This window comes from Tachysurus fulvidraco, chromosome 14, assembly GCF_022655615.1.
Source record: "Tachysurus fulvidraco isolate hzauxx_2018 chromosome 14, HZAU_PFXX_2.0, whole genome shotgun sequence".
Taxonomy (NCBI): domain Eukaryota; kingdom Metazoa; phylum Chordata; class Actinopteri; order Siluriformes; family Bagridae; genus Tachysurus; species Tachysurus fulvidraco.
Window position 1 is genome coordinate 21503825 of NC_062531.1, and position 23870 is coordinate 21527694.

Below are 23870 nucleotides of genomic sequence, written 5' to 3' on the forward strand. Positions count from 1 at the left end.
CGAATTTCTCTTGTGTTTGTCGCTTCATATAGACACATTCATGAATCGTTTATGTTTTAAGAGCTGCTAGCCGTCTGTTTTCTCTCAGGGACATTTGGCTGCTAAATCAGTGAAGTGAAGTGTGTGTGTGTGTGTGTGTGTGTGTGTGTGTGTGTGTGTGTGTGTGTGTGTGTGTGTGTGTGTGTGTGTGTGTGTGTGTGTGTGTGTGTGTGTGTGTGTGTGTGTGTGTGTGTGTGTCTGAGTCTGAGTGTCAGTTTGTGTGTGCCTGAGTGTGTCTGTGTGTGCGCGCGCGCAGGGGTTGTGGCCTGACTGGGCTCAGCTGAGAGAACACAGAGAACAGCCCGGTCCTGTAGGTGTAGCCCGTTTACTTATTCACGCGCTGTTCACCTCGGGCAACTTGTGTGCGCGAGCTGCCCTCCTTAAACTCCAGATGACGTGACGTACCGGAATCCAGGGCTTAAGATAAACATTAAAAGCTCGTCCGGTGCCTCGATACGGATTTAATCAGCACATATGCATCATTTCCACGTGGAGCGACTCTGCTGAATCTTATTCGGACGCTCGCGCTGTAACTCGACCTCTCGACATGTTCACGCGCGGCTCTAAAAAGCGCCGCTCGAATCGTTCGGTAAGTGAGTTGGTGTTTTCAACTCTTACATCACAACCGGGAAAACACCCGGAGTACATAAGAAAAAACAACAACAATCAGTTCAGCTTCATTTGAACGGTCTGATTTCGTGCTTTTGTTTGCGGTTCACCTGGGGAACGTTTTTACAGGACACGCGACATATAAAGTTTCATTTAGAACAAACGATTCTGAACCTCGTGTTGTTTGACTCATTGTGTCGACTCAGATAGTTTGGGGAACATTTACATGCACTTTGTAAATCCTCGGTAGCATGTTGGCACTTTTTTTTATAAACTTTACTCGACCATTGTATGCTACGAAAGGGGCGGGGTTTAGGAGAAGTGACGTCATATTTACCTGAGCAGAATGATGGCTACCTTCTCAATTGCACACTACTGTATTAAAGGAACAATAAGTAACGTTATACATAGAGAGAGAGAGATAGATACTTTATTGACCCCGAAGGAAATTCAAGCTTAAAGTCTTGCTTATACTTGTAAAATATGCCAAACATGATAAAACTTGGGTTAATCCTTGTATTAAGTGGAAAACAGCCTGTCAGCCTTGTATCCTAGTTTTGTAAACAGTGGTGGATATTTGTGTGTGTGTGTGTGTGTGTGTGTGTGTGTGTGTGTGTGTGTGTGTGTGTGGGTCAGTCATGAAAATGATGAAAATCGTTCCTACTGTATGTAGAAACCGGACACAATCTCTTCACACTGGTCACTTTAGCACACGTGACCCTTTTGCACACCATACATTGCATAGTGCACATATCACTCTGGAACTGGTCACTTTACAGATCATGTACATAACACACCTAAATTATATACAACATAAATACTATACAACAGAGTTTACACAGATCTTTTTTTAATTCTCATTTGTTAGGATTCATAGATCTATGTTTTGTTTATTTTCTCTTTCCTTATTTATCCTTTTATTGCAGACACCTTTCACTACGTGTCATACCATGTATGTTTATGTATGTGACAAATAAATTTTGAATCTGAAAAATTCTAATTTCTAATCATTTAAAAAAGTGCCAATTTTACTTGAACGCACTTTATAAACAGTATAGAGGTGTGAAAACAAAGGTTTCAGTATACAAAAAAGAAAAATGTTCATCTGCTTTACAATTATTATCCAAAATGTAATCCCAACAGTTCAGAACATCAGGCAAAAACATTTGTATGGAAACTTTTAAACTCGACACACCTGAATAATACGGCACTGATCACCGACTCTGATCACCGACTCTGATCAAGCCTCGTAGAAGCTTCTCTGAGAGCATTTTGAAAATACCATTAAAAACACATCCTTACTACTGAGATATAGATTGGCATCCGATCAATGATGTGTTCTAATGACTGGGACAGCAGTTTCTGAAGATAAATGAAAAATAATCTGTACTGTGTCTGTTTTTCTGACAGTGCATCATAATTGTATTGTTATACTGTTAAATATGTAATTTGGGAAGGTAGCTTATGACTCGACTCGAGTTGCATGTTGTCTGTGAAACGTGAATGAGCTCTTAGGTTAAACTATTTAAATGAAATTCAGTGTGTCAGTGTTGTACCTAAAGGACATGTACGTTTCAATAGTGTCTAAAACTGCTGTGTTTCAGGTTTCCGGTGCTGTAGAAAGTGTTGGAGTTTTTTCCTGCTCTATCCACCCTCAAGTCAGGGTTTCCTAAATGTTTTTTTGGAAACTATGCCCCCCATACCCCAGCACCCAACATAGGTTTGGTGCTTGAACCCTTTATATATATATATATACTTACTTACTTATTGTGTCTGGTACCTGGAACCCATGTCTAATTAGATACCTCACTCATACCATGCATCGACCATCATGTCTGAAATTCCTTCTTGTTAAGGCAAATTCAGTAGGAATTTCCTTTAAAACTTTGCTGTTCTTAGAAAGTTACAAATCAAAGTACAGATTTATCCAAAAGCACTCTGATTATTTTATTTGTACACACATCGAGGTCAGAAAACGTCTCCGTTCATTAACTCGTGCTTCACGGTGTCACAAACAGTCGACAGGATTGTTTTAGTCTACTTTCCTTTTTTAGAGGAAGTGCTTTCTATTCAGTGAGAGTTCCTGAACCGAGCCTAGAAATCACACGCAGGAAAAGGAACACCGCTGGAAGTGAACTTTTTCGTGTTCGCTCACACTAAAATAAGATTTACAAACACAGCTAGTGTGTATGTGGTGGTCTCTAAGTAAACTCTTAAAGCCGCTCGACAGAAACCGCCACTTATCTTTCAGCAGGATGTTGAAATTCGACCTTTTGTTGGCGTTTTTTTGTTGTTGTTGTTTTTTTTAAATAGCATCTGTAGGACTCATGCATAAAGATGTCCTTTTGATCATGTCCAGACAGGTTGACTTTAGTTTTCCCAGCATGCCACGGTGCCAGAGGCCCATGACCTTGTGACATTTAGCCAGTAAATGTGTAACAAGCTTGGTATGCAAACAGTTACTGATGCTCACTCATATAGTACAAGCTTATAGTATTATCATATTAATATTTATCACATGCTAAAAAGTAACAGCCTTCAGCAGCATAGAGTTGTTTTGCACAGAGCTTCACACCATTCTATTGTTGCACGTCAAGTGTCATGTTGTGAGATTTTGCCCCGGTCAGGTGGCTGTCGAGAGGAAATATTTCCCGAGGGTGCGGATAGGAAGAAAACCTTGTGAGCATCCTGTCTCACAGGGAGCGGAGGGAGGTCATCTTCCTTTAAGCCACAAAAGCGCCGTGTAGGCGAAATTCTTCACTGCTCCATACTGCAACATATCGCTTTACTTTCTTTATCTTTCTTGCCTTTTTCGCTCAAACTTATCTCAGGTAAACATCAACGTCCAAAAAGTAACCGTTCGTATCAGCACGCTGATAGCAGCGACGGGAAAAACAGATATTCTCACACTACGGCTGGGAGAAAGCTTGATTTCACAATTCAACAGCATATTGCTATATAGACCAAACCCCTGCCAAGACGAGTCAAAGTGCACCAGAGCTGTTAACTGATCCATTACAGTTGATCTCCAAATCGTATGATTTATACGCTACTCCTAGGCATTATTTGCAGTTAGAGGGTATTTAGGCTTGGTTCATGCATGTTTAATGCTCTCTTTATGGCATATCATTTCACAGTTTGGCCAGGTGTGTGAATTATACTTGCACAGCTTAATGCTTTGTAGCTTTTAACTGTTTCCAGCAGGAAATTAAATAAAGCTGGATGACTTAATAGGGGCAAAGATACCACTGACTCCCTTACTTAAGGTGGGATTTAAGCCAGAAGAACAGGAAATGGACATGCCAACATTATCATATGTGGCCTCAGAGAATCTGTGTACAGAGTCAAGAATGTGAAACAAATCGTTTTGTGTGTGTGTGTGTGTGTGTGTGTGTGTGTGCGTGGTGTATACATCCATCACGCAGTCTCTATTTTATTTGAAGTGAAGCTAAAGACAAATTCACTTCCTAGACTATTTTTACATTTTGAAAAATGATCATAAATTTTTAGGAGAATTTTTTTCGTGCATATTTACTTTCATGTGTTGTTTGTTTTTAATAGTCACTTATACTTGTGAGTCGATTTTCTTAAATATTTGGCATTTTTATGCATAACGTGTGTGTGTGTGTGTGTGTGTGTGTGTTATTTATATATACTAGAGAGAGAGAGAGAGAGAGAGAGAGAGAGAGAAGTGCTGTTTAAAAGAATTAAAAACGATCTTTAAGCAAACACACAGGAAACAAACTAAAACTTAACTGCCGCCAGTTATCTACATCCTTTACTACTAAATAAATTGTAATATGATGCTATAAGGCAAATAGTTTTATATTATATTTAAATTTTAATGCTGTATATAATGAATATTGGATTATTATTATTATTATAGTTATTTTTATTATTATTATAAATAACAAGGTTACAAATGTAAAATAAACATGAACGGATAATTTACATGTTTGTTTTATTTACTTATTTACCTAACATTTTATTTATTTGTTTGTTTGTTTGTTTGTTTGTTTGTTCAGTCTCCAAAATTAGCAAGTGAGAATCAATTAGAATGATTGATATTGTTCGAAATCTTCATTTCTATTTTAATGGATGTTTTTAATGACTCTTCTGTAGATGTTGATGAGGAATGATTAGTTTTGCGTAATGATGAAGTTACATTTGAGAGAATGACTCGTGAACACACACATTCCAGTGCCGGGTTGACGGGTCGGCTCATGTGTGACTGCGTGTTTGATGTCAACATTTAAATGCTATAATTGTTGTTAACTTTGTCAGAAATTTATTGTTCACGTGGGCAGGTGTATAAAAAAGAAATGTGGCTCTCCCTGTCTCTCTTGCACGTTTCTTTTAATAAGCTGAAGCAATTAAGCCTTTAGTAAGAGGAAAGGCTGGGAAAACAGTCCTCCTTTTGCTCCACCTCTCTTTCTCTCTCTATCTCTCTTTCTCTTTCACAAGTGAATACTTGTGCCCTGGTTTTGTTCAGTGAAGTGGCAGAGTTCACTGATCCTAGTAGCTGTGTTTGTTTTAGCTCACGTGTTTCCATAGACGTCTCGCTTCAGGAGGCTGTCGGTCTAATATGAGAGCTTTTGTTCCTCTTCCTTCTCTCTCACACTTTCTGTAGAAATGATAGATAGACAGACAGACAGACAGACAGACAGACAGACGGCTTCTTCTTGTAATTGCACAAGATACAGCAAAATTAAGTGTCAGACTTTATAGTGCATAAAATGGTAAAAAAAAAAAAAAAAACACGTATACGCATAAATGTAACAGTATAAACATTAACATACGTGATCTGATAAAATACTAATTAATTAAATATTAAACCCTGAGATATTGCACTAAACATTACACATGTGAACAGTGTATTATACATTTCACTATAACAATAAATGAAGTGTTACTGCACATTTTGTGACATGGGGGTATGTATTTATTTATTTATTTACATATTGCTCGCACCTTTTTAAAAATCTTCTCGATTTAGCTTTTCTAAAATTAACTGTGTGTATATTGACGTAATATCGGTCACATTAATAGGAGCTCACTATATACTGCTCACTCGAATCCAGTTATCAGAAATGACAAAATATTTGAAATAATCCCTGTAACTGCAAAAATCTGCCTCTACCCTATTAAATCTAGTACACCAAGTGGTGCACACAAGGTGTTGTATACGCCACACCAGACCGACTCATGGGTGTTTAGGTTTATCAGTAAGGACAGCGAACCACTGAAATGCTGCCAATATTGTAACACTTGCCTGACTGTAAAACACATTTCGTTAGTTTGCTCTAGTTTTAATGTCCTGAGACACAGGATTTTATCAAATCAGGACAAAATTTAAAAGACTCGTTTTGCATGACGGGCTCACGGAAATATAGAGTTGTCATATTTTGTGTTTTTTTTTTATGTATAAGCTGAATTATATTGATGTTTGAACTCAAATACAAAAAAAAAAATGCAATTATTCAGTCATTCAGGAGCTTCAGTTAATATTCATATCGATCATCAAAATGTAGGCTATCTAACTATCTAAGGGATCATCTGGGCCCTTCCCCAATCCTCATCTGGGCCCTTCCCCAATCCTCATCCGGGCCCTTCCACGGTCCTCATCCGGGCCCTTCCACGGTCCTCATCCGGGCCCTTCCACGATCCTCATCCGGGCCCTTACAGAGTCCTCATCCGGGCCCTTACAGAGTCCTCATCCGGGCCCTTACAGAGTCCTCATCCGGGCCCTTACAGAGTCCTCATCCGGGCCCTTCCCCGGTCCTCATCCGGGCCCTTCCCCGGTCCTCATCCGGGCCCTTCCCCGGTCCTCATCCGGGCCCTTCCACGGTCCTCATCCGGGCCCTTCCACGGTCCTCATCCGGGCCCTTCCCCGGTCCTCATCCGGGCCCTTCCCCGGTCCTCATCCGGGCCCTTCCCCGGTCCTCATCCGGGCCCTTCCCCGGTCCTCATCCGGGCCCTTCCCCGGTCCTCATCCGGGCCCTTCCACGGTCCTCATCCGGGCCCTTCCACGGTCCTCATCCGGGCCCTTCCACGGTCCTCATCCGGGCCCTTCCACGGTCCTCATCCGGGCCCTTCCACGGTCCTCATCCGGGCCCTTCCACGGTCCTCATCCGGGCCCTTCCCCGGTCCTCATCCGGGGCCCTTCCCCGGTCCTCATCTCGGCCCTACCCCGGTCCTCATCTGGGCCCTTCCCCGGTCCTCATCTCGGCCCTTCCCCGGTCCTCATCTCGGCCCTTCCCCGGTCCTCATCTCGGCCCTTCCCCGGTCCTCATCCGGGCCCTTCCCCGGTCCTCATCCGGGCCCTTCCCCGGTCCTCATCCGGGCCCTTCCCCGGTCCTCATCCGGGCCCTTCCCCGGTCCTCATCCGGGCCCTTCCCCGGTCCTCATCCGGGCCCTTCCCCGGTCCTCATCTCGGCCCTTCCCCGGTCCTCATCTGGCCAGTTTTGGTGATCGTGTACTGTAGCTGTAGAGTCTCGTTTGGTCTTCTGTCATCCACCTCGATATTGGACATGTCTGATGGAACCTTTCAGCACACCACAGCTCTAATAAGTGATTCTTTAACTAGTTACCATAAACTAGAATCACTTGATTCTGATCTCTTTCATCAGCAATAACTTTCTGTTCACAGACCTAATTCACTTTATGCTTTTTTTTTGTTTGTTTGAATTTTCTTTCCTGAGTCTGTGTAGAAACCTCTGCACGAATAATCCAACCCTTATAAAATAGCTTCAAGTTGTCCTGTGCATAAATAAGGCTTAAGCATCTATATACAACAAAATTCTTCGGCTACCTTGTATGCACTCCATCCTGGACATAGCGGGGAACAAAAAATGTGAACAATGTGTTCAGTCATAAAGTGTTATAGTGGGAGGTATTGCATACGTTCAGTACTGTAAATTATGGACATAATATGGAAGATGATATAAATACAAAGTCACTCAGATCCCAGTGATCCCACTTAATAACTTATTTGGCGGAGGATTTTATGTACAGTAATGTACAGTTGAGACAATATGTAGTCCTATTAAGAAGTTGAGGTTTACTGTCTGTACTGGAGGCAGTGGCAACTTGAGGGTACTGGGATTTGAAATGTTCACCTTTTTCCAGTTTAAAGGCTTACAGGTATTGTACTATGGCTTAAACATCTGTTAAATATTTATTTTTTGTATTATTTCCCATGCTCTTATTTTGGCATGGCAAAATGAGGCTGCTATGTATTACTGAGACCAAATTCATATTTACAGTCTTTTTTATTATTATTATATATATATATACTGTATACATGTTTTATGTAATCAATCCTAAGACCTGTATTATGTCTCTGGAACGCCTTTGGAAGCGTCCCAACTCGAAGAAGGTGACACAAATTCCAGTGAGCTACTGTAATGGCACGCTGAAAGGATTCCCTGTATGAGCCGAACAATGAACACGTCCGCAAAGACCAGAGATGCCTTTGCCTTCAGCTACGCTTCTTACCACTCCTGTTTAAAAATGTCGCAGACCAGTGTTTAGATATTGTTTAGGCACCAGGTGATGTTTTCCTCGAAGATTAAGCCTCACAATTGCACACACTCTTCTCATCCTTGCCGCCGTGTGTGTGTGTCTGTGTGTGTGTGTGTGTGTGTGTGTGTGTGAGAGAGAGAGAGTGGTGGAATGTTTGAGCGAGATGAAGACTGTGTTTTAGCTTTACAAGCTTTATCTACATGCTTTGACACAAACACCTGTGTCCTGGCATGTGAAGGATCTGGAACTACTTGCGTGTGGGAGAACTAGTTCTTCATTTTATGGCTCTACTTTGGCTTGTATTTAAGATTTGTAGATTGTTAAAGTGATACTCAGAACTATTATTTGTTGAAACACGCATTTTACTCATGTGCCTGGAAATTTCCTTACCGGATGATGTTGCAGTTTCCAGAGTTGTGAACTTTTAAAAAAATTAGTTAAATCAGGCCTTTGTGCTAATTAAAGGTCATTGGCACTACGCCAATAACCTTTGGGTGTTACATGCCAAAGCTGTACCATATGGGCTCAGTGAGCTGGTTTGGCTGATCATTATAACGATACACATTGCAATGTGATAAATTTGTAGGAATTGTTGGATCAAGTTTGCAGGAATCATCAATATATCATGTGCTTCTGCAATACAGGGGATGTGGTAGCCTAATGGTTAAGGTGTTGGTCTACCAATCGGAAGCTTGTGAGTTTGCATCCCAGGTCCACCTAGCTACCACCTCTGGACCCCTGAGCAAGGCCCTCAATTGCTCAGTTGAGCTACTTTTCTGTCTCTATGCTTTAGGATCTGCTATATTACCATTATAACACCATTACCCCCCTCATATCAATATGATCTGGGTCAACTTAGAAATGTCCATGCAATCATGTCATTAAACATTAATAAAGAATTTTGATTAAAGCAATTAACACCGAGTAGACAAGATCATCTCCAACTGAAGGACATTGCTTCGTCAGGCTTCTGTTGATAGCAAGCGGTTCTTGGCTGCATTTATTGACATGGCTTACACCAGACTCTATAGAGAACGTTAGAAGCCTGGCTTGCAAGGACAGGTAATGATAATACCTGTTAAAAATACAGCAGTACTGCATTGTCTTAATTAACAGTTAAATTATGTCTGGGGTTTCTTCAGGGTATTCTGGTCTCTTCTCCCAGTCCAAAGACGTAGTGAGAGTGTGTGTGAGTGTGTGTGATTGTGCTCTGTGATAAGTTAACACTCTGTCCATGGTGTCACCTGAGATATTATGTGTGTGTGTGTGTGTGTGTGTGTGTGTATGTGTAATATATATATAATTATATATATGGGGGCACGGTAGCTTAGTGGTTAGCACGTTCACCTCACACTTCGGGGGTTTCCTCCGGGTCTCCCCAGTCCAAAGACATACATGGTACATGGCATCTCTGGAAAAATGAGTGTGTGTGCCCTGCGATGGGTTGGCACTCCGTCCAGGGTGTATCCTGCCTTGATGCCCGATGACGCCTGAGATAGGCACAGGCTCCCCGTGACCCAAGAAGTTTGGATAAGCGGTAGAAAATTAATGAATGAAAAAAAATATATAGAAATATATATATATATAATAATAATAAATATATATACATACATTTTAAACCTAGTGAGGCTGATTCATTGCTTTGGGACTTTTTGAAGCTTAGGGCCAGAAACTGAAAGCTGTTGTTATGCCTCCAAAGGTAAAAAAATGACCGCGTGGAAAACAAAAGAGAACGGAAGGGTGTGTAGCATCTCTTCTGCAGCCATTTCCTTCCTTTTGGACTCCAGAAATAAGCTCATCATCCACTTAGTACACCGTACATGTTAATGGATTTTCCTATTTGTCTTGATTTTAGTTTTTAAATGGTCTCCAACAAGCCCACATTACAGTCACTTTTCTAAAATATTCCCAAAAGCACTTGTAATAACGACCACATAAAGTGAATAGGACACTAATTGGGACTCAGCCTGACTGTGAGTCTTGTGCATTTTAAGTAAGTTTAGAGAATTTAAGACTATACAATATGCATGTGAATATTTGTTGAGCCGGAATATGGACGCGCGTCACTTCAGCTGATTCTTACAGCACACGTAAAGACTCCGATCTAAAAGATCCGATCGGAAAAGACTTTTATCAGGAGGCAGCAGGGATCCATCAGCACAAGTGTTCAATCTTGCAGTGATTTCTTTGTAATAGCTCTTCTCTCATTCTTTCCAGCAGGAGGAAGATCCTGACCGAGGGCAGCCCTGCATGCGATGTGGAGAACAGTGTCCGGGTTTGCGCATGCACGGCTGGAGGTAAGAGAAACTTCTAGTGGACGACAACGATGATGATGATGGTGTTAGCCTAGTGCTTAAGGTGTTGGTCTACCAATTGGAAGGTTGGGATTTTGAATCCCAGGTTCTCCAAGCTGCCATTGCTTGGCTCCTGAACAAGGCCTGAAATCTCAGTGTAAACTCGCTAGCATGGACAGAGCAGCGTGTTTGTTTTAGCCGCGTATTCAATGTTGGATTTGTTGTGGAGAAAGGAACTAGTTGTGCAGGCTGTGGGAGAGCAACTTTTAGCAGTGGGAGTGCTGACTTTCAGTTTTTTAACGACGGCTTTTTATGGCCAGATGCACATCTGGTTTTGTTAAAACTAGTCTATAAACATTGAAATGGGTAGAGAACAGATGAGAAGTTTCCCCATGACACCCCACAACACCACCGCACACCATTATGCCCCCAGTGAACCTACTCCATCTGATCAGTGTGAGTCAATAAGCCATACTGGCAGATTAGTTACACACACACACACACACACACACACACACACACACACACACACACTCACTCGTGGGCACTCACTCACACACGCACTCTCACTGACTCACTCACAATCACTCGTGTTCACACACACACTCACTCACTCACTCACTCACTCTCTCTCTCTCACACACACACAATCACTCGTGTGCACTCACTCTCACTGACTCTCTCACAATCACTCGTGTGCACACACTCACTCACACACACACACACACACATACAATCACTCGTGGGACCTCACTCACTCACACACGCACACTTGCTCTCTCTCACACACCCACACACACCCACACACACAATCACTCGTGTCACTCACTAACTCACACACTCACTCACACACACACACACACACACACACACACACACACTCTCACTCACTCACTCACTCACGCACTATTCAGTCAATATACACATTCTGATCAGTTCAGTATAGAAATCTTTTTAGTAATAGTTGTAATTAATCGTCATTACTTCTCTCTTAGGATGGGGAAAAAAGTTCTCCTTAATGATTCTTAGGAATGGTTATGATACAGAATCTCCGTGTCTTAGTAAATCAGACGTAAATATCGCAAACCACATACACACATTAATCAGTGCCTAGTGCTAAATTAGTCAGTCATGAATATATAGTGCTAATGCAGCACTCACATTCATAATAGGAATAGCTGCTCTACAAGTTCTGCCTGTACTTGTTATTTATTCCAAAAGTGCATGTAAGCGTCATTTACTAAATAAAACCGAAGAAAGAAGATGGAGAAATAACCCACATCGATCGGCCCACAGGCCGCAGCTTATCTTTTACTTACCAGCTTATCGGTTCCTTGTAGCTCATTTCTTGTAGCGGTCACACTTGTACACATTATTACTGTTGTATCAGCTACATCGACTCACCAGAGGCGCCCACAATCTCTGCTACTTCCTTCCAGGCTTTGTCTTTCTTCCTGACATCTCTGTATTTCTAAATGAAAGGATACACTACACTGACAGCACAGTTCTATCCGGAAACTGTAGAGAAGGTTGTGGGTGAAAATTCCTAGAGATCAGCACTTTCCGAAATATTCAGTCAAGCCTGTCTGATGGTAACCCTCATGCCATGGTTACAGTTAATTGCAGGAGGTTGTAATTACACAATTAATCAATTATTGTAATTAAATTACACAAGATGTAAATTGAACTGCGGGAAAAAAGTCAGACAATATGGGAACGGGGGGGGGGGGGTGTTGGATGATACACAACATAGGGTTGGTCAGAGGAATTGTCGCTTCTTGCTTAAAGACATAATGATAAAGACATAATATAATATACAGTATATACAAAAATAAAAATATATAAAAAGAGTAGTGGTTACACTGAAGACATATAGCCCATAGGTAATATTGCACATTTTTTAAACATTTCTTTTATTGCACATGTTTAAAATGCTTTGTTATTGTTTATTATTGCAGTGAAACAGTAATAACATTGTGTATTATGGTGACTGGTTCACAGACATTTACTAATCAAGATTTTGGATTTTAAGGCTCTTCACAAGACAGCGTTTTTGCGTTTTCATCATTATGTTCCAATATTTTCATTTTTTTTTGTTTTCTAACCTTCCACATTTATTCAGCAGCGTGTGAACAACATACTTATATGTTAAATATAAAGCCCAGGATTTTGTCATTTTAAATGTACTGTAAATATAAAAGCATGACGCATCCACACCTTATGAAGGATCTTCCATCTAAACCTTTCTTTATAGACTGGTATATTCATGTATATGTTTACACTCGTACAAAAAAATGTTCTGGACAGGATTGAAAAGTAAAATAAGATAAACTAGAATGTAAAAAAAAAGGAAATAAAATGCAGTTTGCTGTGCAATAAAGTGGGAAGCTGTACAAGCTAAAATAAATAAACATCCTTGAATACTGTGACTGATGCGCAGATATGTAGGAATATTGTTAGTAAGTAAAAAGTCTCTGCGTTGTGTGTGCAGTTCACTTGTTGTCAAGGTTGTGCATAGGACAGATATGCTGGAAAATCCGAGCCTTTTCTTCATGAGACAATATGTTCAGCCCCTTCGTCATCGCCGATCAGATAACGTTACCATGTTCAGATGGCAGGTTGTGTTCTACGCATACAGAACAACTAGGACTGAAGATTCTGCTTAGACTCTGCTACAGTGAAAGGCCAACGTTAATCTTTGTTACTTTTGGTAAAAGTTCCTATCCTTTAAAGCCTCGATGCAAATTATGGTCCGACTTCTGGTTAAGAGTCGAGACCACGTGTAATATTAGCAGGTAAATACAGTACGACGCTCGTACGGTGGCGCGATGGTGAAGTGAACGTGGATATGTCAGTGAAGCACAACGGACAAAATGCTAAAGGACGTGTGGAATTCCAGAGGGTGAAGAGAGAGGTGTGTGTGTGTGTGTGTGTGTGTGTGTGTGTGTGTGTGTGTGTGTGTGTGTGTTCTTGTGTGTTTGTGATTACCGAATTAGTGTTGCTAAAAGCTGCCAAGCCCCAAGCAGCCCCCCTCATTCCTCTCTCTAAAGTCATTCATCAGTGTCTGTCTTAATCAAATCGCTACTTAATCAGTGCATGATCTCTCTTTAAACTGACACTGTAATGAAAGCATACAAATGTTCAGTCACAGCAGAGCGTCATCGATAAACCACACGAGAGTAAAACGCACTCGATTTCCAGTTTATCAAACATTTCGTTTTACTTCTACAGCTTACTATGTGGACCCAAAAAGACCATTTTAGGCACATTTTCAATAGAAACGTATTCAAGTTGTGTTTGTAGAGTTTCTAAAATCTATTTCAACTCTCAACCTATATTTACATATGTATTTAACAATTTGTTTAATTTCCTTTTTTATTTTGATTTTTTTAAAGTGTAGTTGCGATATTTAGGGGGCCAAGCACCAAGTTGTAATTATTGCAATTTGTCTAATTTCACTGACTTTCTGTTTTCCTTACATTTCTAATTACGCTCATTTTTTAAGGTTCCTCTGTTCCATCTTGTACCCCCCTGTGTCCGTCTGGCCCCTCATTTTGTGTCCTAGTCCAGGCTGTCACACTAATAAGATTAGTCCTTTCAGGTCTGCTTCTGTTGCCAAGCCTTCAGCAATTGAGCCATCGACTCTTGACCCACTTCTCTCTCTCTCTCTCTCTCTCTCTCTCTCTCTCTCTCTGTTTATTTGTCTCCGTTTTTGCTTGCATATCTCTCTCATTAAAGTACTCGTTAATGCACGAGTCAGGACTATCATTAAGGGCTCATAAAGGAATACCGAGCTAATGGGCAAAAAAAAAAGAAAAACCAGCTTGAAAATGAAAACCGAGCTTTATAGAGGACAAATCATCCCTCCGTGTGTGAGAGGAAATACACTAGTTGCAGATGTGTATTCACCTGAATGGAGGATGAATGTTTATAAGTGTTTACGTCGGGGTAATGTGGTCTTCTGCTGCAGTGGTTATAATGTATCTGAAATAGAGGTCTGCATGGATTAACGCTATTCGAAAAAAAAAAAAAAAAAAAAACAGCTCTGAGGCGACTATCTGACTATCTGTTGTGGAGGATACAGCTTATTTTCCCAGAACGTTCTATCCCAGGGTAAAACGTACTTAGTTAATCGGTGAGCCAGCTTGACTAAAACTGTGTTTTTAACATGAAAAGTTTTTGTTTTGTTTTTCCAGTAAGAAAAGACATTGACAGATGGGGCATCCCAGACGGGGCGACTCAATTAAGTTCCCCATATCAAATCTTATCTTGCTGCTAACACGCCAAATTGGCTGCTCTGACTAAGGTGCCAAAGGACCAATCCGTCTTGTCACGACCACACATACGGGGTTGGTTTACAGCATATGCCGTGAAGACGGTGGTCCAGCCTGCAAGAGTGTTTTATTGAGTTACACACAACACAAAACACACAGATTAAAAAGACACCTCTGCGGTTTTTTCAGAAAGTGATTAGTCATTATCTAATGGCTGCCACCACACACCTCCAACGATTGTCCATCTGTCCACTTCATGATGTTTAGCATAATTGCTATTGTTTTTGGCCCAGCTAACTTTATCTTTCGGGTTCTCTGAGGTCTCTAAAGCAACAATTGCACATTGAACAATTTTCTGAGTGATTATTTTACTTTTGTTTGTTTGTTTGTTTGTTTATTTAGCAACTCAGGAATTTGAGGCAACATGGAATAGTGATAAGTAACATCGCACAATATTTAGCATCTTAGCCGCTATCTTAAAAACTTTGAATTCTGCAATCAGTCTGAGAAAACATTTAATTACTGTCTGAAAATGTCTGGAATGTTCTGTTTTTTTTTTTTTAAACAGTTTTTAGACATAATATCGAAATGAATTAACAGAACTGATTTGTGATTGTTTTTCATGCTTACTCTATTTTCACCCCCATTGTTGCCAATTCCCACCTACTAGCTAACTACCAGCTACCAATCAAAGGGAATGAGGACAAACTTATGCTTTTTCAAAGATACCAACCATCTGCATCTTTTTTTTAAACTGCTGCTCCTGCTGCATCACATGGCTGCGTAACACACACCGAGCAAACCTCGATCTGACTTCTTTCTCTCTTTCACATACATGAGCTCACAGATGCACGTGATTAGCTAGTGTAACTATATGGGAGAATGAATACGCATAAGATCCTTGTAGGAAAATGGTTCTCTACGTGAATAAATTTACCTAAAGTTATCAAACAAATCTAAGTGCCCCCTACAGTGCAGCTGTTTTTTGTTGTTGTTGTTTTCCTTTAATCGGTCACCCTTCTATGGTGAGATCAGGTATCACAATTACATTAGCAGCAACGAGCCGGTCAATTAAAAATTCAAAGCACAAGCTAGTAAGCAAGGGAGAGAAGCATGGACGATTCAAGCTCACCTCTTTAGTGACTAATAGTGATGGACCGACGGACAGGTTGTTATCTTAAGCTCAATGTCGAGCTTTTATCTTCCAAATAGCTTGTTCAGGTTGTTCAATTATTTAAACACTCTTCTTCCAGTCTAGACTGAATTGTATCATCCTGTTACCAAAAAAATACATTCTTATAAGCCAGGCTTCTTGTTTAATCTCCATAAGACGTGTAACTCGAGTTCACATCTATGATGTATGTGCCGAGTGCGTCTCTCTTATAGTTAAACATGCTTCTACCTAAACTCCTGCGTAACCTCTCATCCATATTGGAGGGTGGTGAAAGAGTTGTGTTGAAACCTGGTATGAGCTAGGGAAGAAAGAAGGAGAGAGAAGACGATAAGAGGGGAAAAAACCGCAAGGGCTGTAGGAGAGGAGAAGAAGGGAGAGGAGGGGAGGGGAGGGGTTGATGTTTGCACAAGTTGAGCGAAGTCACCTATTGTCTGAGCCTCGGTGTAGCTCCCGAAGCCTGGGGGCACGAAAGGAAGAAAAGGAACTCGGAGAACGAGGGAGAGGGAAAACGTCTGGTTTGAGTCAGCATTACAGGCTCTGACTCTCTCGCTGCCCAGTGAAGAATGGCTAGCTCGCTAAGGCTGCTCAGGTTTAAGGATTTTTAATCACCAGTGTTTTTGGACAACAGAGAATGCATGAGTGGGGTTATGGAGATCTGAGGTAATAATTCCTTCACTTGAGATCGTTTGTGCTTGTCGTGATTATAAAAAGGATGCGGTTTTGTCATTTTGGAGGTTTATTGATCGTGTTACCTGTGTTCTCACTATGTAGGTTTTGAGCGCATGCATGTTGCCAAGAGAAGTTTTTCGCCGCACGATTTAATGTCATCGGCTCTGGTCGTGTTACAGGCGTTTTAACTTCTGACTCGATTGTTCTCGTTACCAAGACAAAAGTGTTAACCGCAAAAACAGAAGGAGTTCAGAAGTAATTACATGCTTGGATGTTGGAGTTAATAAAATTGACAACAGTGACATTTCCTAAATATTCAAATTAATTAGATCTCGTGAAAAGACCAGATTCTCCTCTCAGTAATAATTCGATTCTTTTTCGGTGGGGATCCATGCAGCGAAGCAGTGGTTTTATTCCAGACAGAATGGTTTCTGTCATTTAATGATGCCAATTAGACTGACAGACACTCATCTGCTTCCTGTCTCCTCTAGACTAACGAGAATACGTAAAGCCTGACTCAGACCATGCTTAGGATGCATTGTGTTAATAAAACCTGATCATAAAAACAGATCGTGAAAAAAAATGCTGTATAATCCTATATAGGCTTTTACTGGAACCGTTTCTTCATTAGTGACTCGGTTAGTCATTTCGAGTCTCGTCCGAGGTCGTGATGAGGAACGAGATCCTCGGGTCAGCGTCGTATTGTTGTAATATCATGGGAGAAAATGGTTTTTAATATAATGGTCTAAATTTAATGATTACAATTTAATATTGAAAATATTTCAATGCAATGACTCTCTAAAATCTTTAAGCACTGAAATGTCTCCTTGTATTCAGTCGATCGCCTTTGCAGTTTCACCACATTCCTGTCTATTTTGCTCCTGTCACCCAGATCGTTCTCCTGACATGCCGGGATTAACAGCTACAAATTATTTGTGCTCTGTTGTTTCCACTAATGCAATCACTGACCTTGTGTATGAGAGAGGTGTTATTGTAATCTGGAAATAAAAATTCCAGTTGGAGCTGAACTAATCTACTAATTTACTCACTGTGTGTGTGTTTGTGTGTGTGTGTGTGTGTGTGTGTGTGTGTGTGTGTGTGTGTTATTAAGGTTGACATAGTTGAATTTGACATGATGCCAAGAAACACATGGACATCAGTGACTGTCATCAGGACGTTTCTTAAATGACTTATGTGTGACATTTGTGTCCGCAGGTTATTAGAAATTGTGCCATCTTCATGTAAGTGTATGAGAGAGAGAGAGAGAGAGAGAGAGTGTCTGTGTCTGTGTGCCGCTTGATGTGTAGGTGTGTTTCCGAGTGTGTTTGTGCTTGTGTCTGTGAGTTTTTTCTGACAGTTTTAACATTGGGACATTTTATTGAGCCCCACAAGGTAAAAAAAAAACAACTAAACGTTAACCTTTTGGTTACTGAGGTTGATGTAAGTGTTATCTGTAGCTGTAACACAACATTAATTATCTGCATTCATAATTATGTGTGTGTGTGTGTGTGTGTGTGTGTGTGTGTGTGTGTGTGTGTGTGTGTGTGTGTGTGTGTGTGTGTGTGTGTGTGGAGAAGGTGTAGCTGTTAATGGTGACATGGTGGCCTGCTGCTGTACCACTTGACCAAACGCACACCATCCTGAACAAACACATGCATCCTCTGTGTTTTTAGACTGTGTTAATGTTGTTTGTTCGCAGTTGGTGGTATGAGGGTTAAATGTCTCACTTGTCTCAATTATTTAAGGATTGAGTGTGTGTGTGTGAGCGTGTGTGTGAGCGTGTGTGTGAGCGTGTGTGTGAGCGTGTGTGTGAGCGTGTGTGTGAGCGTGTGTGTGTGTGTTGGTGATTAATGTAAAATTGACTCGTGTTTTTATCACAAGTGAAATCTGGCCTGTAGTCCTGACATGACAGCTACAGTTTGCAGCCAAGTTCATTTCCATCCACCCTTTTGCTCGACACTACTTATTCGAGTCACTGATCTAGTGTTCTTGGATGCTCTGGCACATTTTTGGCCGGTACGATATGGTGCAAAGATCTCGTGATTAGTTTTGCCTTAAAAGGGCATTCTGAATGAAGAATGAAGGTGCAGGGGACGGGGCGGTGGTGGACGAGATGCACTAAGAGCGAGGGCCTAATGGTCTGCTGTAATGTTTGAATAATCTCAGGCTGTTAAAGCCTCTGACACGGTGAACACCGAGCATCTCCTCTGCTTTTCTAATGACTCCCATGATTCTTTAATTCTATGATGGATGAACGGCATGGAATGAAGCTGCGGGTCTTGTTTACAGTATGCTGCGTAAGTGATATGAGGCACGGCAACAAGGAAAAGGCTGTGACGTGTGTGTGTAGACAAGTCCAAGCTTCCAAGTCAAGCCCAAAATGGGGCCACTTTAATTACTTTGAGCTGTTATTTAGCTTTATTATTTATGCAGCGAAAGTTGTTTGTATTCAGACCCCCCGGGTGCTTTTAAGTGGAGTTTCATGGTGCTGTTTTTAAGATCATGCTAATCATCAGCCAGTTGTACACAGGGATTTTAAGCAGCATGTAGATCACTGCCTTTAATACGAGTCCTCTGTCCTTTAGGACTCAGCAATCAGGGGTAGAAAATGTAGACTGAAGAAGGAAATTGTGTTGAGTTGTTTGCTTTCTTTCTCGAAGCTAATCTATCTGACTCCGATCACCACACTGACCCGATTAGCCCGATCTAGCACGATAAAGAACAGAATGAATTTGTCCGACTGGACGATGAAGGGTAAAAGCAGAGTTTATTGACGACCAGCTGATCCGACACAACACCCATTCTCCTAATCAAGCACAATGACCTCAGCTGCACTTTTGGCCATTACAATGTTATACCATCTTTTCTTCTTAGAAAGTTGGGAATCTACCAGACACAGTTATCACTCATTCTTCAAGTACAATGCCACCATTTATAATCAGACCTCCGGTACACCGTATATTACAAATTAAGTGCCCTTTGGTTCCCATCCTTCTGGATTTTTCCGCTATCTGTGTCTTGTAAAAAGCTCGTTCTTTGCTGAGAGATCAACAAAAGTGTCTGCAAAAAGTACATCATCTTTTATTTACTGTTTATTTTTGCCAAGCTTTGGTCTCAGCTTTATTGTATTCTTGTTTTATTTAATTATGATTTGAATTTTGAGTTCATTGACCGAACAGTTTGGTTATGATATTAAACCTAGTTATTTAAATAACTAAATAAAGGCTAATATGACTAAATGAATGTTAACATGTCAGGCAATCAGCATGTACTTGGAATTTAGCTGCATTAATGATGTAATTATTGCACTAATCGTATTGCGGCATATCATGATTTTTTTTTTACGGTTTAGCGTGAGCTGCTGTGTGTCTAATGAATTTATACAGTCAGCGTATAGTACGTCATCTGTGCTGTAGATTTAGCTTATCGTTAAGAAGTGTGATACAGATGGAGTAAGTCATCGAATATTCAACAACAAACACAATGGGAACCCAGCGAGGTTTCCAACAGATAAACAGTGAACATTAGCATTTATTTTTCTTAACTGTCACGTTGAATTTCTTTTCCTGAACCCAAAGAATTATCATCAGTATGAGAGAGGAAGGGTTTTGCCGCTGTTGTTGTTGTTGTTGTCGTTGAAATGATGAAGCCGTTTTTATCCATCCTTAAGTAGCTTTTCTATCAGAGAAACTACAATTACGAGTTTTAACTCTTCTGCCATGAAATGTCTGGTACTTTTGGTCTCTCAGGTGGGAATAGTTCTCTCACTCGCTTATCCGAACTTCTCAGGTCACGGGGAGCCTGTGCCTATCTCAGGCGTCATCAGGCATCAAGACAGGATACACCCTGGACAGAGTGCCAACCCATCGTAGGGCACACACACACTCTCATTCACTCACTCACACACACACTACGGACAATTTTCCAGAGATGCCAATCAACCTACCATGCATGTCTTTGGACCAGGGGAGAAAACCGGAGTACCCGGAGGAAACCCCGAGGCACGGGGAGAACATGCAAACTCCACACACACACAAGGCGGAAGGTGGAAATCGAACCCCCAACCCTGGCGGTGTGGGGCGAATGTGCTAACCACTAAGCCACCATGCCCCTGGTGGGAATATTTTGTACTCTTATTCATAATTCATTACACATACAGTATAATGATATTTAGAAATTTCAAGCTCCAGACATACATAACATATGTATACATTAAATAGAAAAAGATACTGGGAATGTAATTCAGGGACTCGAGTTTAGATCGAAAAACGTATCTTAAAACACGTAACCTTCCCGGTGTAAATATAAAGAATATTGTGTTGTGCAGGTGCTTGGCTTGAGATTCAGGGCGGTGCAGCAGATAGATTACAGAAATTACCTGTGCAAAGTTCACACCTTGGGGGTTGACAGGTTCTTTCTTGTGTGTGATGAGGAGCTTGCCATAGTGACTGGATCACTGCTGTTAAGGTTAGATGAGTTATTAAATCCTGCCTTGTAGCTCGAACCAATCTGGATATTTGGTTTTGGATACTGGATATTTGATTGGTTTATTAGATAATTATTAAATATTTTTAGATCATCGCATGAATGTGCAGGTCTATTAGTGGATGTTGAATGCATATGTTGTAAATATTTATATTTATATATATCAGACTTTAATTTCAGCAGAATATATTTTCACAAAATAAGACCAATTTGGGGGAAGAAATCCCCAAATAGTCTGCATATTTCTTACATTGTTCTGACAAGCAGAAGTGCACACAGATTTCATAAATCAGAACTAGCTCGCTGCTTTGTTTAGTACCGGTCATTAACACGTCATGTTCCTCTGAGCATTTGGTGGAGGTCTTCTGTGACAAAGTTACAAACCTGCTACTAGTAGCTCCAGATGTAGCAGGGCACACAGCTGTATCGCCTGCACAAAGAAACCCAGGATGCTGTTGTACAGTTCGGGGCGAGTTCAGAAGGAAGCAAAGGCAAAATCTTTATCGGTGAGTCGCAGCTGAAGACAAAAGGGATGAAAAAAAAAGTCAGCCATGAGGTAACTGTCTGAATTTGTGATCTCGTGAGTCAGCTCGGACGAATGGGTCGTCGCTATGATGAGCAAGAGGATTAGAAAAATGTTTATGTATCTGGAGCGTGGCATCTGTTTGCTCTCTCTCTCTCTCTCTCTCTCTCTCTCTCTCTCTTTCTCTCTCTCTTTCTCTCTCAAATATAATACTGTAAAAATTGAAATGGAAATGTCACCTTCTCGCACTCCTCTCAAAAGAAGGACAGGTCATTTCATGTTTCAAACAGGGTGGAGACTGGAGTCATCACTTTAGAGGTGTGTAAGAAAATCCACTAATCTTCAGACCAGCTCTCTTGATCCCTCCCCCTCTCTCTCTCTCTGTCTCTCTCTCTCTGTCTGTCTCTCGAGCACTCTGGTGGTATGTCAGTAAGTTTACAGCTTCTTCTAGTGTGGTGGATCTCACCAGGTCATGGGCAGGACAGAGGAGAATTAAATCAGTGCAGCTTTTCTCCTGACAGTCGGATCCTGGAAGCCGCTTTTCGTTCAGTGCGTATGTCGCTCTCTTTTTATACCGTTATATTAACTCTGTTATCCTGCGCTGTTGAGGTTTTGGGACTAAATATGAAACCAGTTCAGGCTTGCGGTCTAATCATAGGAAAATTCGCAAGGATTGATTGTGTTGTTTTTGTCACTGACGCAGATAATTTCTCCTGTAAATGTGTGTGGTCTGGAGTCTGGGGTATTGATGGTGCAACTTGGTCATGTGCTTCTTGTCGTCCTGCAGAGTGTGTGTGTGTGTGTGTGTGTGTGTGCGAGCATGCTAGCAGATAACATCTGTGTTAGGGATCATAGAAAAGGATCAGTTTAGGTGTGTTATTTAATACATTAATACATTTTCATCAGAAAATTTCTCTCGATTTACTTTTATGTTGTTGATGGAATTATTAATGCATAATGAATGTTCCTTTGTAGTTGTGTTGATGATCCAGCAGGTATAACTGTGTGTGTGTGTGTGTGTGTGTGTGTTTTTATGTTGATAACAGGGTTTAGGAGTCATGATTGAGTCAGGCAGTGTTGAATGCTGAAAGGGCTTATGTATGACATCATGTCTCCACCACAAAGCTAAGACTGCGTGAACACAGAAACGTGAAATCGTGTTTCCGCACTGAGACGATACACACACCGATCCAGCCGTTACATGCTCAACTTGGAAGCTTGTTCTGTAAAGAAATCAGAATGTTACAGGTTTACTTAGTTGTTGTTGTTTTTTTTTCCATCCTAATCCCTATCTGCTACATCAGTAGTGTAGGTGTGTTTAAAGGACACCAAGAACCCTTAAATTTCCACAACATGTCTCTGCTCTCGTTCAAAGCTTTTTTTTAGCTTAAACTTTGTCCTTTTTTTGTCTCCTCCAAAGAACTTCATTTTTTTCCGGTGTAATAACGCTTTAGTTTTGTTTTCATGCATCTTTTGCAGTTTTCAGCATGTTTAAATTAAACAGGGTTTCCGTTCTACTTTCAGTCCGGGGAACATGCTGAAATTCTTGTCTATTGGAATCACATACAACAGATCAACAGATTAAAGGAGATCGGAGTTAGATTTTGTAATACTAGCTCCTAACATTTGGATCATTATTCCTTTTCCCGGGAGTGAGAATCTTTTTGCAGTATAGCAGAGTAACGTTATTGTAACCCCCTTAAGCCAAAAAAAGGAGGATTTTCTTTTTCTATACGCACATTAGCCGTCTAGCCTGACATGTTTTGACAGATCCCGTGTCAATCCGGGGAAAGACACACAAATGGAGACTATAAAGAGTGTGATATTCGTTCCTGGGTTTGATTCAATAATGGCATCCAAATTGATCTTTTTTTATATTCAGTGCAAGTCCAAGGTTACCTGTGGGTTACGAGGCTTTTTACCTTCTGCAGTACAGCCATGTAATTACAGCAGCATTAACGTCTTGTACTTCATGTACTTCTACAAATCCCCCTTTTTTGTTGCTCCACATACAAAAGTCTGTATTGCTCTGTTGCCAAGTCCTCACGAATCCCTTCCTCGGATATGTTCTTTCTTTCTTTCTTCTACAGGAAAATCTGTGTGCACTGTAAGTGTGTGCGTGAAGAGCATGCTGTGCGCTCCGTGCCCGGACAGCTGGAGAAGATGATGATGAAGCTGGTGTCCGACTTCCAGAGGCACTCCATCTCAGACGACGACTCGGGATGTGCCTCGGAGGAATACGCCTGGGTGCCGCCTGGTCTCAAGCCTGAACAGGTCAG

The 23870-nt window shown here is 41.1% G+C and overlaps 1 protein-coding gene across 6 annotated transcripts in view; it reads left to right on the forward strand.

Moving 5' to 3' along the window:
* Positions 1 to 250: 250 nt before the first annotated feature.
* The window catches only part of prickle3 (prickle homolog 3), a 36012-nt gene continuing 12392 nt past the window's right edge, over positions 251 to 23870 (forward strand). The window contains exons 1-3 of one of the 6 annotated variants that reach the window (XM_027167243.2): positions 251 to 628; positions 10393 to 10469; positions 23682 to 23865. In XM_027167243.2, the coding sequence (XP_027023044.2) occupies positions 587 to 628; positions 10393 to 10469; positions 23682 to 23865 (303 nt within the window). In that variant the 5' untranslated portion in view covers positions 251 to 586. Of the gene's footprint in view, positions 629 to 10389; positions 10470 to 16387; positions 16575 to 21933; positions 22145 to 23681; positions 23866 to 23870 lie in introns of those variants that run through there. The other 5 variants (XM_027167242.2, XM_027167246.2, XM_027167244.2 and 2 more) reach the window with 5 other exon arrangements.